This window comes from Gossypium arboreum, chromosome 9, assembly GCF_025698485.1.
Source record: "Gossypium arboreum isolate Shixiya-1 chromosome 9, ASM2569848v2, whole genome shotgun sequence".
In the NCBI taxonomy this organism is placed as follows: domain Eukaryota; kingdom Viridiplantae; phylum Streptophyta; class Magnoliopsida; order Malvales; family Malvaceae; genus Gossypium; species Gossypium arboreum.
The window spans coordinates 79,889,419-79,909,185 of record NC_069078.1 but is presented as its reverse complement, the minus strand read 5'-3'; the positions used below and the strand labels follow the sequence as shown (position 1 = coordinate 79,909,185).

The following is a 19,767-nucleotide window of genomic DNA, read 5'->3' as shown; positions in this document are numbered from 1 at the left end:
CTCCAAAAACAACGAGCTTTCCACCACCTTGACCACTATTACCATGCTGATAATGGAAGTTTTTCTTGAACGACCTAAATGGGATTCCATGGCCATTAGCATAAGGACTAAATAGAGCGGTGCAAGAGGGACTCCATAAGCATACGTAAAATTTGGAGGTGGTGGAAATGCCCCATAGCGATAACCATAACCATAACAAGCACCAAAAGCAGGCGGGGCTGATGATGGTGGTTGAGTTGATGTTTTCAAAGATTGAGCTGTGGATGTCGTTGATGCTTCCTCACTAGATGCTAAAATACACTTGAGGTGAAGATCGAAGCAGCAAAGGGTGCCAAGACGTGCATGTATCATTGCAGACCATGCACTTGCCAGGCACCGATGGCTGCAACCTCAAAGGATGACCCTTATGCATCACATGCCGCACTAAAACAAATTATAGGGTGAGGTCCACTAAAAAAACAATAGGAAAAACTTTTACTAAAATATCTAAAAATTTACTAATATTTTTAAAGATTTATCAATATTATAAGACTTTATCAAAATATCTAAAGATTTAAAAATATTAATAAATTCTTAAATAAAACATATTTGTAAGTTGAAGCTGATAGTACAAGTGCCAGGCAAAATGGGCCCCGACTTTAAGCTACTATTTGGTTTTGAAAGCCATATCTAATTGGTCTGCTTAAAGGTTTAAATAAATTTAAAAAAGATTTAATCATAATAATGTTACCTAAAAAATATTGAATTAAGAAACCCAAAGTGAAGTCTGCCTTAAAATTAAAGAAGAAAGTGTAGGAACGGCCCAAAGTGGCCTAAAATCTGATCCAAAAGAGGGAAGAGAACAAAATCCCTCTATTTGGGACCCAAAAAAGGGAAAGTGAGGGTCTTATCTTGCAAAAGGCAAAACGAAAAAAGGCAGTTCCAACAACTACACTTAAACGTAAATTTGGGCGATTTGGGTTTGGTCAGAGATTTCGAAATCATCGGATGCATGGCTTGCCGTATTAATTTTAATCTCCGGTGTCCTTCCTCCCATACGCCGCGTTTCGTGCCCCTCAAAAACCCTACGCTCCTTATTCCTCCTTTTAAACCCCACTCCCACAGCCACCCCAGCCATCCCTTTAAGGTGAAACTTCAATCCCCACCCATATTTTATTTTTTTCTTATTCTCCAACTTTAGCGCCATTTCATTCACCAAAATCTCCACTAATCTTCTCTTTTTCTTCTTTACAAGCTTTCTATATCGACTTCTCGGTGGCTGCGGAGGCGACACATGGGCTTTGTGACGGTCAATTCTCATATGGCCACCGAGGAAAAGCCTATTTCCGATGATAGAATGCTGGTCGGTTTTCTTCTTTACCTTTGGTTTCTGTTTTCCTGGATACGACGTAGTTTCTTGTTTTTGAGTTTGGATTTTTTTTTTTAAATAATGTTTCTTTAAGGTGTTTGTGCCTCCACATCCGTTAATTAAGCACTGGATTTCGGTTTTGAGAAATGAGCAAACTCCTTGCCCCATTTTCAGTGAGTTCTCTTGGAATTTAGATTATAATAAGCTTATCTTGGATAGGATAAGATCTCAATATCAATTTTTGTTCTTCCTTTTTATCAGAAAATGCCATGGCTGAGTTGGGGAGGCTACTTATGTATGAAGCTTCAAGGGATTGGCTGGTAAGTTATTATGTTGTGAATGCCTTTCCTTTTTATGCCTTGGGAAAAATCATCTATGTTCATTCTAAATTTTAGTGGCATTTCTTGGTACTTATATGTATCTTTGGGTTTACTGCTGCCAGCCTACTGTAACAGGAGAGATTCAATCGCCAATGGCTATTGCTTCAGTTGAATTTGTCGACCCAAGGGAACCTTTGGCGGTTAGTTTTTGCTCCAGCTTTTTTATTCCTGATGTCTCTCTGAGTTGGTTGAGCAGAAAATTTTATGTTAAGTCAGTATCTAATACCTTTTTGTTTTAGTTTCTCAGATTGTTCCAATCCTAAGAGCTGGTCTTGCTTTGGCTGAACACGCATCATCCATTTTGCCAGCTACAAAAACATACCATTTAGGTAAGCTGGGTGTAAAAGCTACCAAGTTCTCCCCGTCCACCTCCCAGCCCAGCTTTTGATTCCTACTTGTTAGTTAAGACTGTAGCTTTTATCCCTTCACCTTCTTTATGATTGATTACTTGTGGGTTCATGTATGAAGGGTTAAGCAGAGATGAAGAGACACTCTTGCCAAGTGTTTATCTTAATAAGTAAGAATTCACTTCACTTTTCTTGGTATTGTAATCAATTGGAACTTCACCTTCTAGTTGAAGTATACTGTAGCATTTTAGTTTGATCAGAACTTGATTTCATCCTTTTGCTTTGCTTCAGTACCGACTTAATTTCTTGTTAAGTCTCATTAGTGGCTGTTTACTGTTACTTATGTTATAGTGTGTGTAATTTATTAATTTCCTCTGTAGGTTGCCTGACAAATTTCCTGAAGGATCTCGAATATTTGTGGTAGATCCTATGCTAGCAACAGGTTCTAATCTTCATCCAACATATTGATATCTTATATTATATCCATCCTGTATAACTATTAAGCTTTCTGGCATTTTCCCTCAATGTCAATATAATATACCTATTTTCCTTGTACCTGTGTATCTCAAATTATTACAGATGTGTGCTTTGTGTTTTAATTGTTCTACTTTAGCTAATTTTTGTGTTAAAAATTTTAGGTGGCACAATTGTGGCTGCACTCAACCTCATAAAGGAACGTGGAGTTGACAACAAGCAAATTAAAGTGGTAAATAATTTGGAAGAATCCTTTTTAGTTTCAGTTGTATTTACATTTTGGAAGTTCTTAGGTATACATGTTCGTTGTTAAATATTTCAGTTAATCGCTAATGCATTTAGTTTATGATATCAAATTCTCATTGCCTCGGGCTAAAATGCGTATAAATAGTATCTTATATTGCTCGCTTGTTCATCTAATACATAGTTCTATTAGAAGACCATGACCTCTTTTAGAAGTTTCTAGACAAAACTCTTAGGTTGAGCCCCTATTAGCAGTCAAGCTTCAGCCATTAAATCTCCCACATACCAACTATATGTAGACTACGAAAACACTTTACTAATGAAGTGTGTTGCTCTATAACAGATATCTGCTCTGGCAGCTCCTCCAGCCCTTCAAAAGCTGAGCGAGAAATTCCCTGGGTAATTAAATTCCAAATGTAGTTTCCATGAAGAGAAAACTTGGACAGTTTTATAGCATTTCGATTTTTTTTTTCTACTGGTTTTCTGATTTTCAGGCTTCATGTATATACTGGAATTATTGATCCTACTGTTAATGAGAAAGGGTAAGGTTGGTCTTTCCACCGGACTTGCCTTATGGTTGTGAGAAGATTTTATATTTGACTACTGTGGTTTCGTTGGTGTCAGGTTTATAATTCCTGGACTTGGAGATGCAGGAGACCGGAGCTACGGTACATGAGTGAAAAGCAAAGTCAAGGAAAAAATTATCTATATGCAATTTTGATTTTTTTAGCCTATCACCAAGTTGAAAGGGGTTGCTGAGCGTTATTTTAGCTTAGTTTATTAGTGAATATGCTTTGCAGGTTTGTTTACATTATGGTCAATGACTTGAGATTGTCTATTCTTAATTTTGTGTTAAATAAACTGTGTTCCACCGGTAAACAAGAACCAGCATTGGCATAGACATTATATAAGCTTAAAGCCTTGAAGTCGGAATTTTGTTTATTTGGTGATATCTACTCCTATTAAGTGGATTCAAGCAGTTGGAAATTTATTCTGCATAGAAACATATGGATGTATATAATGAAGATATATAGTTGCATTTGTATTCGTATATGACTTGTATGATTGATAAGTTGAAAATGGATTATAAAGATAATATGTAAATATGTAAAGCACAATTAACTTTAAAATGGATTATGTATTTAATGTTTGAAAAAATAATGATCATCGTGTTGGGCATGTCAATTGGGCAAGTTGGATTGTTTGTGCGACTTATGCACTTGGATTGGGTTAATTCGGATTTTGGATTATTCTATATATTTTTGGGTGTGGGTTTTCAGTTTTGGACTGTCTAGCTTTTTTAAAATGGGTTAGTTTTGGTTTTGGTTAATTCGAGATTGGTTTTGGTTTTGGTTTTGGTTAATTCGAGTTGGGTTTGGAATAATTTTGTGATAGATTTAAACTATTAATCTGCTCGAACTGGAACTTAAGAGTTTAGGCCAAGTTTTCTACTTGGACATATCTTAATAAAATTCCAGTAAACGACTTCAGATAGTTAAGTTGAAGGAAAAAAAACGGCATTAGTTAATGTTATGGATCATCCTGCCATGACAGGCCATCACCACACTAACCTTTGAGCTATTATTAGCTTTTTTTCTCATCTGATTGCTAAGCATCCAACATACAGCTACCCCAAAACCCAGGCTGAAACCCCATCAGCATTTTTGTGAAGAAACATACAACTTGTTTTAACAGTTGAAATAAAAAAGGAATTTAACAGCTTAGCAAAGCGAACAAAAGAAATAAAATTCTAAAGCAGAAGACAGTTCTGTACAAAAAATTCATGACAGTACAAAAGAGGAAACCGTAAATTCTAAGCAAACTATATAACATGCCATTAAAAAAATCACCCAAAATCAAGTCATGTTCTATGCCTAAACTAATGAAGGTATAAATAGAGAGGGAAAAAAAAAAAAACAGAAAAGGAAAATCAAACACCAGTATATCCGCCGTCACAAGAGCAGCTGGCGTTGGTGCTGTTAGCGTCACCGTGTTGGGTTGGGTGTGTGCTGAGGCAACAGCAAACGAGGCCTACCAATAACATGAAAGCCCAAGCGGATGCAAAAGCTTGAACCCAATTTAGGTAATGCTCCATACGTCTTGTTTCTTCTGCTGCTGCTGCTGCTGCTCATCATCTCACAACTTGAGGGTGCCAAGTTTTATGTCTCATTTAGGATTAGTTGGCTGTTTTTGTGTTCAAACTTGAAAATAAAGGATCTGTTGGGTGCTTAGACAGGTAAGAGTGAATCACATGGGTTAAGAATTAAAAGAAGGGCAATATAACATGGGGCCAGCCTGTGATTTAACCCCCAACTCTTCTTTCTTTTTAAACCCACACGCAGGTTGATGGTTTTATTGGTTGTCAATTTGGAAACGCCATTTGCATACTGCATTCCATATATAAATGCGATCCTAATTCGACAATTAAAGATGTCTTTCTTTTTTATACTAAAGAAAATGTCTTTTTTTTTTAAATGATTGATTTAAGCATTAGATTCCACTTTAGTTGCTGTATTTGATCATTCTCTCCAAAGGAGAATATATAGTTTATTATAATGGGTAAAAGAATCAGTCATGTCATACTGATTAATTGGTTATAAGCGAAGGGCAAAAGAAAGAATAAAAAAAATCTGCATTAGTTTAATTGGTTGCCTCAGGGGAACTCATTGTTGACAGATGGCAAAACAGGATGATGAGTAGCACAAATTACAAAATCATTAGGCAAAGCTTCCAGGCAATGAATTAAAGCAAGTGGTGTATTCCATCCTCACCATCACATTTTTATAGATTGATATTGTTTTTTTTAGCTGAGAATATGAGATAATTAATAGTATAAATACCAATGTTGACAAAAAAAATTTAAAACCAATAGGCATTTAATAAAACCAATAAATAAATAAATTATAAAAATGTCACTCAACGTTTGTATTTTTATTTTAGTCATCCAACTTTAAAATTTTTAATTTAAGTACTAAAGTTTGTATCATTCCTATTTTAATTACACGCTGTTAAATTGATAATGAAAAGTTTTTTCTAATTGGTATAATAATACATTTAGTCCTTAACACTTACATATTCTATCAATTTTATTTTCATTTTAAACAATTTAATAAATTTAACCTTTTATATTTAAAAATTTTATCAATTTAATCCTCTAACTTCTTAACTAAAACTTTCAGCTTTTAAAACATAAACATCCCACTTCTATAAATTTGTGAGACTAAAAAAAAAAAAACCTCCAATTGGCTAATCCATCACTCTTTGTTTCTTGAATCAAAAGCATGTCACATCTATAAAATAATTGTTTCTGACTAGCTTTTTGAGCATCGCAGACATTCCAAGAAATAACCTTGCTCCCAATTTTCTTTAAACCCCAGACTTCATTACTCAAATTGTAGCACCACAACTTTTCATAATTTTCGACACAATCAACAATGTAGAATTCATGAAAGTTCAAGGTAGCACCACGTCCAACCCCCCATAGCTCTGATATCTGCTTCTTAAGTGTTGTTGTAATTCCACACATGCAAAGGAAATCCATACATTTCCACCCAAGTTGCTTTGTATTTCGACGAGAGTGATAGAGTACAATCTTCAATTTCCAGGAACCACTCCTTCACCCATAGCTACATTAACTTTTTGCTACATTTTGAGACTATAAATTTTACCACCATTGCCATTCTTTATTTATATTACAAGTATGTTGTACTTGCACAATTAGAAGATTTTTTTTTTTTTGAGTTTTACAAATTTATAAATGTGAAATGTCTCTGTTTTAAAAGTTAAAAGTTTTAATTAAGAATTTTGAGGATCAAATTAATAAAATTATAAATGTGAAGAGTTAAATTTATTAAATTATTTAAAATTAGGATGAAATTGATAGAATATATAAATATTAAAACTAAATGTGTTAGTGTACTAATTAAAAAAATTCCGTTATCAATTTAAATAGGACCAAAGCAGGAACAAATTCAAAATTTAATAACTAAACTGAATTTTTTTTAATTTAGATAACTAAAACAATAACATGAATATAATTGAATTAAGTGATGATTTATATAGTTTACTAAAAAAACGGTGTTTGTCTGTCTATCTGTAACTTTTAGCTGTACAATAAAAAATGACTAAAAGTACAGACACGTGGCAAATATGCCCATAAGGAAGTCAAAGAGACGGGTTCCAAACAGGTGGTCTTAAAAGCCTCAGAATTGATGGCAATTTTGGCCTTTTTTTAAAGAAGTTTTGGGATATCCAGAGACTTCTTACCACAGAAGTTACGTTAGGCTTATTGAATTCAGGTCATCTCTCATAAGAAGTGAAAAATACAATTATCGCCCTTATTTCTAAGAGATATTTTCCGACTAAAGTTTCTAATTTTCGTTCGATTAGTCTTTTCAATGTTACATATAAAATCATCTCAAAAGTACTTATCAGTCAGTAAAAAGAGATCATGAACAAAATCTTCTAAAACGCTTTTATTCAATGAAGGTTTATTTCATTCAATCAAGGGTCTTTGCATGGTTATTTTTCATTCAAGTAAGTACGGAGAATATTAACAAATACAGACTCTGAACCGACAAAATTGTCGAAAACGAAATATTGTAAACACATTGATTTTCATTCAATTGTAAAGAAACCATATTAATCGTGGCTATGAAAATGAATTCCTATTGGCCAAGATGTCTGCAACTAGAGAGAATATTTAGATTTGGTGAGGCCGGAATTGTTACCTTGTCAACCTTTAATGCACTGTGAAATCCAATCAAATTCCTGATGAAATTTGATGGCAGGTCTTGGAATGATATGCTTATATGAGAATCTCTGAGAGAACTCAGTTGGCATGCTCATTTTCTTCCTTCAGTAAGGATGATAAAGTGGTGCGGAAATTTGTCTATTATGGGGAGTTCTCAATCAAATCAGCTTACAACCCTCTATGGAGCCAAAGATTCAACAAGAGTGATTAGTTAAATATTGGGGACAAGAAACCAAAAAACCTTTGAAGCCTGAAATTGCCTCTCAAACTTGTCATATTCTTATGGAAAACTTAGAGAAAATGGTAGCCTGTGAGAGAGAACTCGGGAGGAGGTCCATTAATGTGGAGACGCTTTGTCCCTTATTACAAGGAGAGACTCTGAACACCTGTTTGTGCAATGCGACTTTCCTAACTCAGACGACCTAATCAGATTTTTCGATAACTACAACTCAGATGACCTGAAGAATATAAAGTCATAGCACTTCACCTCTATTTTATGAGGCATCTGAAAAGCTCATAATAAAGTGATTTTTAATAAAAGCATCGCCGACCCTCTCTCCACTCTTCACCGGATCAGGCAATTATGGTTCTAAATATTCCACACCCTTGGATCAGATGACCCCTCCCTCGTTAAGAGAACACGCTTTTTGTGCTACGAAGATCCCCAAAGAAGAAGATGCAATTGATAGGTGGAATCTGGTACTTAAAATGGTGAATGAAAGGGAGAATGGCTACTTTAGAGCCGAAATCGATTTCAACAACAATACCATTTTGGTCTGTAGAAACAATGGAGAAACGTTATAGAAAGTAGATCAAAAGTCAATTCGAAACTCTACCCAGCATTCACTGACATCCAAAGTCTTTACAGAGAATGGATTTAGTAATATCGGCCCAATATATGAGTGATATACAAAAGGAAGCCAGGATTGAGCTTCAAAAGCGTCTACGGTTGATCTATCGTTTAGCTGCCCGTGATATATATTGATTGCATTTTTGTACCCGAAAGAAAAAAAAAGGTTAATGTTGCAAAGCAAAATCTCCCTCACTCTAACCAAGAAACTACTTCAATTAGCTGGAAATTAACAAGCATGTTTAACATCATTCACAACAAACATTCTTTCTGAAGGCACGATGTTTAAGACACTACCTTACCTTTGAAATCACACTATCAAGTACAGCTAAAAGAAACACTAACAGCCAGCTTTATCCCACGAACCATGAGAACGTATTTGACCTAACTCCTTGTATAAATTCTAGACTTCTTTTTTTTTGGGGGCTTTTCCTTCCTTATGAGAAGGTGTCAATAAAGATGTCCTCCACCGTCTCCAATATGGACTAAAAACAGAAATGATCTACTTTAGAGAAACAAAGAGGTTCTGAGAGTTTAGACCTTGTCCGTTACTGGTAAAGATTAGCAGCCTTCACTTCAATGCAGCCCCTCAGATTATTTTGTAGAAACAGCAACTGATCAACAGCAGCTAGATGCAACCTTACAGTAATAGGGTGTAAGAGTTTCAGATCATCAGAACCATCCCTGCCTGAAATCAATGACAGCAGTAACAATCAGAAGAGCAAAAATGGAACACCATGTACTCTTCCCTATGTTTAAGCCACACAACCCATTGCAAGAAGCAGACTACAAATCAAATGTTAGAAGGATTTATTTATACAATGAAGATAAAGGATTTATTTACTACATCAATATTTCAAGGAGAGTTGCTCTTTGACCCCTTTACATCAAAACTCAAGTATTTTGACAAGAGCCGGCACAAACTAGAGCAATAAATTAAAATCTAATCTATAAGAAATTTTTTTACCACATCCAAAGCCACTGTAGTGATTTTAGACAATTAAACCCTTTCTGGTTGTATAACACATACAGTAAATTTCCTTTTGACCACTATGCTAAGTATCATCATGTAGAACCCCAATGGCAGTGACCCAAAGCATTTACTGACAGCTAAAGAGGACTCAGTTGCAGATCTCTACTCAATTTAATGCTGTTAAGCCTTTTAGCTAATAGCAATGAGATTTTTCAAGAGAATTTCTCTCCAAGGAAGTGACTCAAAGCCTTCAACAACAGCTAAAGGGAACTAGTTTGAATCTCCCTATATTATTCCATTTGACAGCAGAAGAAATTGTTTTAACAAACTAGTCTTTAACTCTAGAGTAAAAAAGCATCATTTCAATTGCAAAATTGCCCTACTTGGATAGAATTAAAGCACTATAAGATACTTATAGTTATAGACACTTAGCAACCAGTAACCTATACAGAGAAGGTTTCATAACATCATGGACAAGTTAAACAGATGTAAGAATTTAGAATAGAGACCAATGCACTACTGTGCATATCATGATTGTAACTAAAAGGTCTACAATCTTGGAATATATAAGAGTAACGTGAACATATAAAATATTTGATAATCAAATAAATTAAGAAGGTGAACTTAATCAGCAGACTAACAGCCGAAAACTAGAGAAGTAAAACAAGAACAATGGTACTAAACTTTTAATCAAGTAAAAAACACTAATAGAAATAGGATAAAGAAACCGAAATCCAAAATAACATTTGATGTAGATATACTCACACACTATAGACTATGCAAGCTACAGCTCACTGTAATTACGCCAAACAGCACGAAATTCCTCTCGGAAAGTGTTAAGACGAGCCTTCAGGTTAGGTGTTCTAAAACTTGCATGGAGGACAGTAGCTGTGAAAGAGAGTGTGTTATATAAATAGGATAACATGCTTCAAGGAAGAGAGGATGAGAAAAAAGACAAAAGGAGGCAACTTACCAAGAAGTGCAATAGCCAGTGCCCATAATACAGTCAAGAGACCACATGATACATACCAAAGGATGAAGCTCACTGTAAATAGATGTGTAAAATTAGTTTCTCAAAATGGAAAATGGATCGGTTCTGCTTTACATAGAAAGAAAACATTTCTGAAGCAAATTCATACCAGAAGAAAATATGAAGACAAACACCCAACGAGGTCGACCACATATGTAAATCGCTCTTTTTGCTGAAGGACGCCCACGAATAACAGGTCTGGCAGTAAAGAAATATTTAATAACCAAATCAAGAACATACATTCTATAGACACAAATACATATAAACTTACGTAAAGGGAGGCCTCATCTTAGCTGCTAAATGTGGAGAGAACTGCCTCACAGTTCTTGTCACCTTCTCACTAAAAGAACTAGCAAAGCTGCACTAAAAAAAACAATTGTTAGCAACCACGGATGAGAAAACTAAATCTAACCATACAGCAACAACATTCAATACTAGGGTTCATCCTTCCATTTCAAAGATAACACTCAAACAACAACCTCAGGGACTTAACATCAGAACACTAGCAAAGAGGAGGTAACACAGCCTACCTATCATTCAGAAAAGCAATGCTAAGAGCCGTCAAAATAGCAGCTAAAATAGCAAGCGGTCTCCTCAAGAATCCCAAACCTACAAAATCACAATTTTTTTTTAAAATATAGTGCAAACAAAATTGAGCTCACTGCTGGTTTCTTCTACTTACCGAGAATGACAACAATCAGAATGAAATAATTAGTGCGATAGCTGCCAGGGAAAAAAAGCATAAAATTCAAGTGAGAAACTAAAAGAAATACTACAATTTGCAAAAAGCACATGCACGGCCAATATTCAAGATTTCCCTCCATTTCGAACATTTTCTTTTCGTTTCTTTTTCTTTTTCTCGGAAACCAAACAGTACCAGTCAAGATTCAAACTAATCCGAAGAAGAAAAATTAGATAATTTACTAGTAGAGATTGCATTTAATGCGGCTGTTCCATTTGACGAATGACCGAGGGATGGTGAAGCGGGAGAAGAATTCGGAGAGAGGTCGAGGCGGTGATGACCAGTCAACTTCACGAAGAGCGTCGATCAGATCCTCGGCGGTAACGTTTCCCCAATCCATTACTCAACGTAACCCTAGAAATTAAAAATATTAGAGGTGAAAAAAAGAGAGGAAATTCTTAAGAGAAAGTGAAGCTGAGGGAAACAAAATCGAGAAATGAGTGAAGGAGGGAAGAGGAGGGCCGTGGCTGAAGCGTGCTTTGTTTGACAAGAGTGTTTTGAAGACACCTGGGAAAAAATTTAAAAAAGGTTCAGCGTCAAAGAATTAAGTCAGGTTTGAATGAAATAAAAAAATTGTCTGAGCCAAGGTTCGAACTGTGGATCTCTAGAGTGTGAGACTAGCGTGATAACCAACTACACCACCCAGACACCACGGTCCAGTGATCCAATTAAAACTATTATTAAAATTATAGATATAGCTCTCAGAGAACAAGTACCAATTCGCACCCCCTCTCATTGTTGGAAAAGCTTTATATTTCCAAGCGTGAGAGGTTTCATGTTAATGTAATCATCATAGATGAGTAGTTGAGTCTTTATTTCACTCATAAATTTCCTGGTATTTAAAACTGGTAGGAAGGTTGGCTCTTATAACCTCAGATTATTCGAGCAAAAGATCTAATCTATATCTTTAATATCAAGTCTCAATGATTGATTATTGCGCCTCAAAGCTTCCATTTCCTCTTGCCATGCCTGATGTTGCTGGTGATGAACTTGTCTCGGTTTATATTTCAAGCGTGGATTTCGCCCTCAAACTTGGGCATGTAGGGAAGAAGAAGCTTCATCTTATTGGCTTTAAAATTGAGGTGGGGGACATCGGCTTGTTATTAGTTGTGACACATTATGCTCGACCCAATTGTTGGATTTGAATATTAAATAATATATTCCGTTGCCAAAGTAACTTATTTTCTCTATATTATTTTTTCTTTTGAAAAGGGAACGTAGTAGTAAAATTATTTTATAAAATTTTCGATAACATTTCTGTCTATTTTACGTAAAATTCCTCTACAAAAATTTAGATTTCACAATATATTCGTATTCAAATTATCTCACAAGTCAATTCTCAACACTTCGATTTCTCAAAACATACCAATAAACTAGATTTTTATGCTTTACTATTTCATCAAAATATTAGTTATAAAGTACTAGTAAAGAAAATATAATGAAAATATTTAATTCAGTTTATGACTCAATATTATATATATACAAGCCTAGGTACATGACATTTATATAAACTATAACGTAAACTTTTCACCAACATTGTTTGAGCTGATCTTCGGTTCTTCGGATGCTACTAGAACGACCTACCGAACCTAATCACCTGTGCACGGAAAAACAGACAAACTGCATGTTGAGAAATTTTTATGATCAGTAGTTCTAATATCATATAAATAATTACATAAGTATTGGACATAAATTAATTGATAGAAATAAATTAAAACATGATTATAAATATCATTAATAATATCACAATAAAAGAAAATTCTAATACTAATAAACTTTAATATTACGATATTGACAAACCGAGTAAAAAAAAAGTTTTTTTAATCAAATTCAAAATCATATTATTAATTTAATTTGCACAATATGAAAATTCAAATAAATTCAACTCTTTTTTTTTTTTGCTTTTCTTTTAATTTAGCCTCGTACTAAAGTTACACGAATCCGTCACCTAGAGTTGTTCGGCAATGATGGCTATCAGGGTAGCCCATGACCCTTTGAGAATTGGGACTGCCAACGGCCCTTCGAGATTTGGAGCAAACAATAATAAAAATTGACCAATTTGATCTTTCCTCCCTCGACCCTATGGGAATTGGGGAGATCTAAATACTCTTATATAAAGGCTATGTGGCATGCCAACTATATCTGATTTAGTCTAACTTAATATAGTGGAATAAACCCAAGTTTCATGATCTGTTTCAGTTCAATTCTATTTTCATATTATTCTCATTTCAGTTTCATTTCATTTTCAAATCATATATCGCCCAATGTAAAATTAGGCTTCCAATACAAAATATACTACACATTTGCTTGTCCAACCATTTTAAATCTTAATATTCAAATTCAACTCAAAATCATGAATTTACTAATTTTATCATTGAAATCATAGTTTTCAATTCAAAACATAATTTTTTAAATACTAATCAAATTATTCAGAATTTATGAAAATAAAATTTATATAGCTAATCATAGTAAAATAAATATTAAAAAAAATATTATGTAATGAAAATAAGATATTAGCACAAACCAAAGTTTCAATCGCTTTACTCCTTCTCTTCGCCTTTCTCCTTAAAAATGCTCGCTTCGTTTTTAGCTACAATAGGAGCAACTGAATACAAAATAATGTCATATCGATTCTAATACTAAAATTAATTAAAACAAACTTAAATATGCATGGTTAATTAAGTTGACAAGTTTTTTATTCCGAAATTTGCATTCCTTTCGACTCGATTATCTGCTTTACAGGCTATCATTTAGCACCAATAGTACACAACGTGGCTAAGGTTCTCTACTTTCCCTTTACTTTCCATCCATTTTTATTTCTTCTTCACACTTCTAACAAACTAGAATTCATCTTCTAATCATTTTCGATCCAAAAATGTATATATTTCACTTAAGTTTTCTAAGTTTTCATCCATATCATTTAATGGCAATTTTCAATATACTTAATAAAATAAAAAAACTATTGGTATATATATATAAAACATGGTTCAAAGATTCAAACTCTGTGAAAATTTTGAAGAAAAACCATATCTTATACTTGAACTTGTAGGAAAATTATGAAAGAAATATTTTTTCTTCCCCACTTAGTTTTTGTAAAAAGAAAAAGGATGAGAAGGATTAACATCTTTCACTCTTGTTATGTATTATAATATTAATTAATAAAATACTATTTAAAAGTCATCATGAAACAATTGATTTTTTTAGTAATGGTAAAATTGTCATTAAGTCTTTTCCATCGAAATAAAAATAGGATAATTGCACTTTAATCTCTATATTTTCTCAACTTATTCAATTTAGTCCCTAAATTCGATATTGAATTTTAACTTAACCACATGCTGCTACATATAATTTTCTATGTTTTCATATGTGACAGTTTCTTTTAAAAGTAATCATAATTTCTTATACTATTATTTATTTATAGATAACTTATGAACTTCTACCATAAATATATATTTTTTAAGTGGGATGTACATTAATTATTTTATTGTATCATTATTTTGATGAAGTATTTGATCTTTCATATCTCTTATTTATTAATATAGGAAGAAGAAGCTTCATATTATTAGTTTTAAAATTGAGGTGTGGGACATTAACTTGATGAAGTTGGTCATGATAAAATCAATATTGGTATTCATGTCTTAGATTTTGCAAGAGAATTTGATCTTTCATATCCCTTATTTATTAATGTAGGGAAGAAGAAGCTTCCATCTTATTGGTTTTAAAATTGAGGTGGGGGACATTGACTTGCCATTAGTTCTTTTATTGTACCATTATTTTGATGAAGATGGTCATGATAAAATCAGTATTGTTGTTCATGTCTTAGATTTTGCAAGAGAATTTCATCTTTCATATCTCTTATTTATAAATGTAATTTTAAAGTTACAAACAATAGAATTGTGTATTCGGTCGGTTTGATTTTTTATACCAAAAATTGAATAAAACAAATTATTCATATAAATTGAATTGATTTAAGGAGTAAAGTCGAATAAATTGAACCAAATATTCTAATTGAGGTACTTATAATTTTATTTTTTTAAATTTTTTCACATAATTATCTTTTTTCTTCAATTTAGTATATCATAATTATAAGACCCAATTTGTGCCTGGGCCTACACCAAAACTAAAACCAAAAATAAAATAAAACAACAATAATAATCCAATGTCCATTTCTTACATAGCCCAACAACCAAAATAAATGGGCTCAAATTATTAAACTTAACCCAAATAGCCTAAATAATCCAAAATACCCCAAGGCCAAAACACCTAGGGAATTTTCGGCAGAAACCCTAGAAGCTTCAGCCACCACAGCCTTTAGCCGATTCTTCCACTCGTGCCATGCTCCGCAAATAACTCCTCCACACCATGCACACCTGCAACAAACAAAAACCACAACATCAAATGACAGCAAACAATAACAGATTACAACAAGGATTTTTTGTATTTTTATTTATTTTTATTTACTTATTTTTCGGCTATAAAACCGAATGTAAACGATGTAAATGGGATCCTTTTTCCCAGCAATACACACGCATATTGAAAAAGAAAGCAATCAAAAATTAAAAAGGTGATTTCCAATACGAGTTTCTCCATACCTTTTAATTTTCTTGTGATTCATTTCCTTCGGTCTTTCATCATTGATTTCAAAAATAAAAAAGGAGAGAGCGAAGTCTTACCTGGCAAATGCGCCATAGCTTTCTTTCTTGCTTTGTTTGAATCAAAGCCAAGAGAGGATTTCAAAGCTGAAAAATCATTCTCCAGGCTTGAATGTGTAGCTTGTGGTTTGGGGGGATGAGAATCGGTCAAGAGAGGAGAAAATTATGGGGAAATAAAAAGGGGCTAAGGTTATTTTAAAAGGGGCTGATTGTTTTCTTTGTTTTTTTAAAGGAGATATTTGGTTTTATAAAAGGGAAGAAACAACACAGTTTCAATGGGGAAATGTTTGGTTATTTGTTGTAGATGGTCAATTTGCTCGATTGGTCCCCTCCTTTCGCGTTAGCGCGCAATCAAGCTTACTTCAGATTTTTTTTTGTTTTTTAATTTTGCCCTAAGAATTTGTGCGCCAATTCAATTGGATCCGCGCTTAAGCATTACATTTTGATATTCGGATTATTTACATTTTCAATCCTCGTATGTTCACACGCATTGCATTTTGACCCTTATTTTTGTGTTTTAATGATCTATTTTATTTATTAATTGCCCCCTTTCAATTTGATTTTATCTCAATTAAGTTTTATTTCAATTTGTATGTTTCATTACTATTTTTAAAATTCACTTTAACATTCATCTTTTAATCTTGTTTTTTTTATATGTACATTTTGAATTGTCTTGATAGTTTTTTTTCTTTTCAAAATTATTTTTTTAAATTCCTTTTATATTATATCATTTTAACATTTTGCATAAGATTTTATACGTTATTATATATATATATAATTTATGATGAAGTTTGCAACGCCCCCACGCCCGAAACCGTCACCGGAGTCAAGCTTGTGGTGTTACTAAACTTATCTTACCTTTTAAACAACTCTAAATCACTTATTTTAATTTTCGGAATAAACTGTTTTTCTGCGTCATGGTTACTTAAAAATTTATTTCTCGAGTTTCAAAACTCGAAATTAAGATCCGTAAATTTTTCATAAAACTAAGCTCATATATATATCTACTAATTTTTTTCTAGAATTTTTGACTTAGCCAATTAGTACAGTTTATTAGTTAAAGTTTCCCCTGTTTCAAAACTCGACTACACTGACCTCTTCTTACTACGAACCATTTTCTTCCTGTACAAAATTCATATGACTAAGTCGTTTGTTTCTCTCAAAACTAGATTCAACAAGCATTCTAACCATATAAATTATACCTTCTAATTAGTTTTGTACAATTTATGGTGAATTTCCAAAGTTGAAACAGGGATCCAGAAATCGCTCTGACCCTGTTTCACTAAAACTCAGATATATCATAAAATATAATACTTTTACCTGTTTTGCTTATTCCATAAGAAAATATACATAATAAGCTTTAATTTCTTATATTATTCATCTTCAAACTATGTTTCTACAATTTTAGTGATTTTTCAAAGTTACATCATTTCTGTTACTTGAATCTGTTTTTAGGTTACTTTCACATTTTCATAATTTTCATGTGATAATCATCATTCAATCATACATATTAATAAACATGTATATCATCAGCTATTTTCTTAGCTAATCACTAGCAAGTATTTACACATCATTCATTATTCATATTATACCAAAAGTAGCTAAGTTTCTATACATGCCATACCCAAAACAAAACGACTAGTTATACCGAGTTATTTCTTTGATAGTGTGATCGGCCTCCGACATTTCCTTCGATCCCGAGTGACTAGATAAGTACTATAAGAAGAAGAAAATAAAGAGATTAAGCACTAGGCTTAGTAAGCTTACAAGCAAATAAATCACAACATTCAACATAATGGATAATTATGCATAATATCATCTAACATCATAAATTTCTTTACTTCTCAATTTCTATCTTATTCTTTATTCCTTACCTTCTTTCTTACGACCTTTCCTTTTCATAAGTATAATCTACTTTTCCTTTGCTGTTAATTCACTGTAATTTAACTCAGTATCCTGACCCGTTGAACCACTCGGAATACTAAGGATACTAGGGTCGCTTCTGTCTATCAATATCTCGCCAATGCCATGTCTTTGACATGGACTTACATGAATTATTCTGTCTCCAATGCCATATATAATATGGACTTACATGGCTCAATCCTGTCTCCAAAGCCATATTTCTAATATGGACTTACATGGCTCATTTCATTACGTCCTGTCAACCCTAATATCCTAACATTCCTAGGGTTCAACCGGGCTTTCTAACACTTTTCTCTGTCACTTCACCTTAAATTCGACTTTAAATATTTTCATAACATAAATATATAAATGCTGAAATTGACAATAATAATGTAAAATAAAAGAATATTGCATTTATTTACTGTAAACTTACCTTGATACAAAATGTGACTAAACCTTACACTTTAGTCCTTTACTTTTCTTTTCCTCGTTCTTCTTTGGATTCTTGATCTATAATATAAAATATTTCTACCCATTAGCATTTATTTGATTTCTATTTCACTTCACAATTTATGCTGTTCAAAATTCGAAATTGTACTTTTACCCCAAAATTTACAGTTTTTACAATTTAGTCCCTACTCAATTCACCCATCAATTGAACTAATTTTTTCTAAATTAACACTTTTATTTTATCATTATAAACTATTTCACAGCCTTTGATATTCTGAATTTCAACACCAACATCTAATTCACAATTTTGCTCACAATTAGGTCCTAAATACCATTTTCTATCAAAATGACTTAATAAAACAATCTTAATATGAAATTAGAACTTCAATTTCATAATAATTCATCATAAACTACCCTTACTCAGCCAGGGTAACTTCCAATTTCACCCACCAAATCAAAAACTAATGAATTAGATGATTGGACCTAATTGTAAAAGTCACAAAAACATAAAAATTACTAAGAAATAGTAAAAATTGAACTTACATGGTGCAAAAATATGAAAAACCAGCATAGGAGACCTGTTACGGTGTTTCTGGCTAAGAAAGATGAAGAAATGTCTAGATTTTCAATCACATCATTTTTTTAACTATTAACTTTTATGCTAATTCCAATTTTGTCCCTTGTTCACATTGTTTTCTTGCTTATTTCATACCCAAACCGTCCAGCCATTAACCTTTGGGTCTAATTGCTCTTTAAATCCATCTTTTAAATACTTAAGCTATTTACTCACAATTTAATAAATTTTGAGTTATTTTCGATTTAGTCCTTTTAATTAATTAGCTATCCAAACATCAAAATTTTCTAACGAAACTTTAATACTAACTCAATGACACTTCATAAATATTTATAAAAATATTTATAGCTCGATTTTCAAATTCGAGGTCTCGATACCTCGTTTTTGACCCGTCTGACCTAATAAATTATTTTAATTCACTAATTTCACCATTTCACAAATTCTTCTAAATTCTTACTTGACTCATAAATATTAAGTTACTATCTTGTTCAATCTTATTTGTCCGATTTAGTGATCTCAAATCACCATTTTGACACCACCTGAAAATTAGGCCGTTACATTCTACCTCGGATTTGTGGTTTCGCAACCATTGTTCCATTTAGGCCCTATTTCGGGATGTTACATTTCTCCCCTTTAGGGATTTTCGTCCGAAAATCTTACTGTGAAGAGATTTTGGTACTATTTTCGCATAGCCTCTTGAGTTCCCATGTAGCCTCATCTACCCCGTGTCTATTCCATAGTACTTTCACAAGTGCAATACTTTTATTCCTTAATTGCTTTACCTCTCGAGCTAGAATCTTTACCGGTTCTTCACCGTAAGTCATGTCTGGTTGAATCTCAACCTTTGTCTAAGAAATCACATGTGACGGATCTGAATGATAACGACGTAGCATAGACACATGAAATACATTTTGAATCTTCTCTAACTCAATCGGGAAAGCTAACCAATATGCTAATGGTCCGACTCTCTCAATCACTTCAAACGGTCCAATAAAACATGGACTTAGTTTGCCTTTCTTGCCAAATCTGAGAACTTTCTTCCACGGAGA

General features: G+C 33.1%; 2 protein-coding genes, 1 long non-coding RNA gene and 1 other non-coding gene across 7 annotated transcripts; 1 reads left to right on the top strand and 3 right to left on the bottom strand.

The window, feature by feature from the left end:
* The first annotated feature begins 793 nt into the window (after positions 1-793).
* On the top strand, positions 794-3,677 carry LOC108454478 (uracil phosphoribosyltransferase). 3 transcript variants are annotated; one of them, XM_017752954.2, is made up of 12 exons: positions 794-1,126; positions 1,235-1,342; positions 1,443-1,521; positions 1,610-1,668; positions 1,791-1,868; positions 1,976-2,057; positions 2,197-2,245; positions 2,456-2,517; positions 2,714-2,781; positions 3,136-3,191; positions 3,287-3,339; positions 3,417-3,677. In XM_017752954.2, exons 1-11 carry the CDS (start codon positions 992-994, stop codon positions 3,336-3,338), a joined length of 828 nt encoding a protein of 275 aa, XP_017608443.1. In that variant the 5' UTR covers positions 794-991; the 3' UTR covers position 3,339; positions 3,417-3,677. The 3 variants fall into 3 exon arrangements, with proteins under 3 accessions (XP_017608443.1, XP_017608444.1, XP_017608442.1); XM_017752953.2 differs by having other exon boundaries at positions 804-1,126; positions 3,287-3,334; XM_017752955.2 differs by lacking the exon at positions 3,287-3,339.
* Positions 3,678-8,583: 4,906 nt separating this feature from the next.
* On the bottom strand, positions 8,584-11,697 carry LOC108455809 (PRA1 family protein A1-like). Of its 2 annotated transcripts, none has more exons than XM_017754357.2 (8): positions 11,323-11,697; positions 11,081-11,121; positions 10,929-11,007; positions 10,670-10,756; positions 10,508-10,596; positions 10,342-10,413; positions 10,134-10,256; positions 8,584-9,083 (listed from the first exon to the last, which is right to left on the bottom strand). In XM_017754357.2, exons 1-7 carry the CDS (start codon positions 11,478-11,480, stop codon positions 10,153-10,155), a joined length of 630 nt encoding a protein of 209 aa, XP_017609846.1. In that variant the 5' UTR covers positions 11,481-11,697; the 3' UTR covers positions 8,584-9,083; positions 10,134-10,152. The 2 variants fall into 2 exon arrangements, with proteins under 2 accessions (XP_017609846.1, XP_052875132.1); XM_053019172.1 differs by having other exon boundaries at positions 8,980-9,079.
* A 17-nt stretch (positions 11,698-11,714) lies between these two features.
* On the bottom strand, positions 11,715-11,788 carry TRNAV-CAC (transfer RNA valine (anticodon CAC)). Its single transcript has one exon. It is a non-coding gene; the product is annotated as a tRNA-Val (tRNA).
* Positions 11,789-15,154: 3,366 nt separating this feature from the next.
* LOC128280409 (uncharacterized) lies at positions 15,155-16,006 on the bottom strand. The gene is made up of 2 exons (XR_008270576.1): positions 15,814-16,006; positions 15,155-15,510 (listed from the first exon to the last, which is right to left on the bottom strand). It is a non-coding gene; the product is annotated as an uncharacterized LOC128280409 (long non-coding RNA).
* Between the last annotated feature and the right edge of the window lie 3,761 nt (positions 16,007-19,767).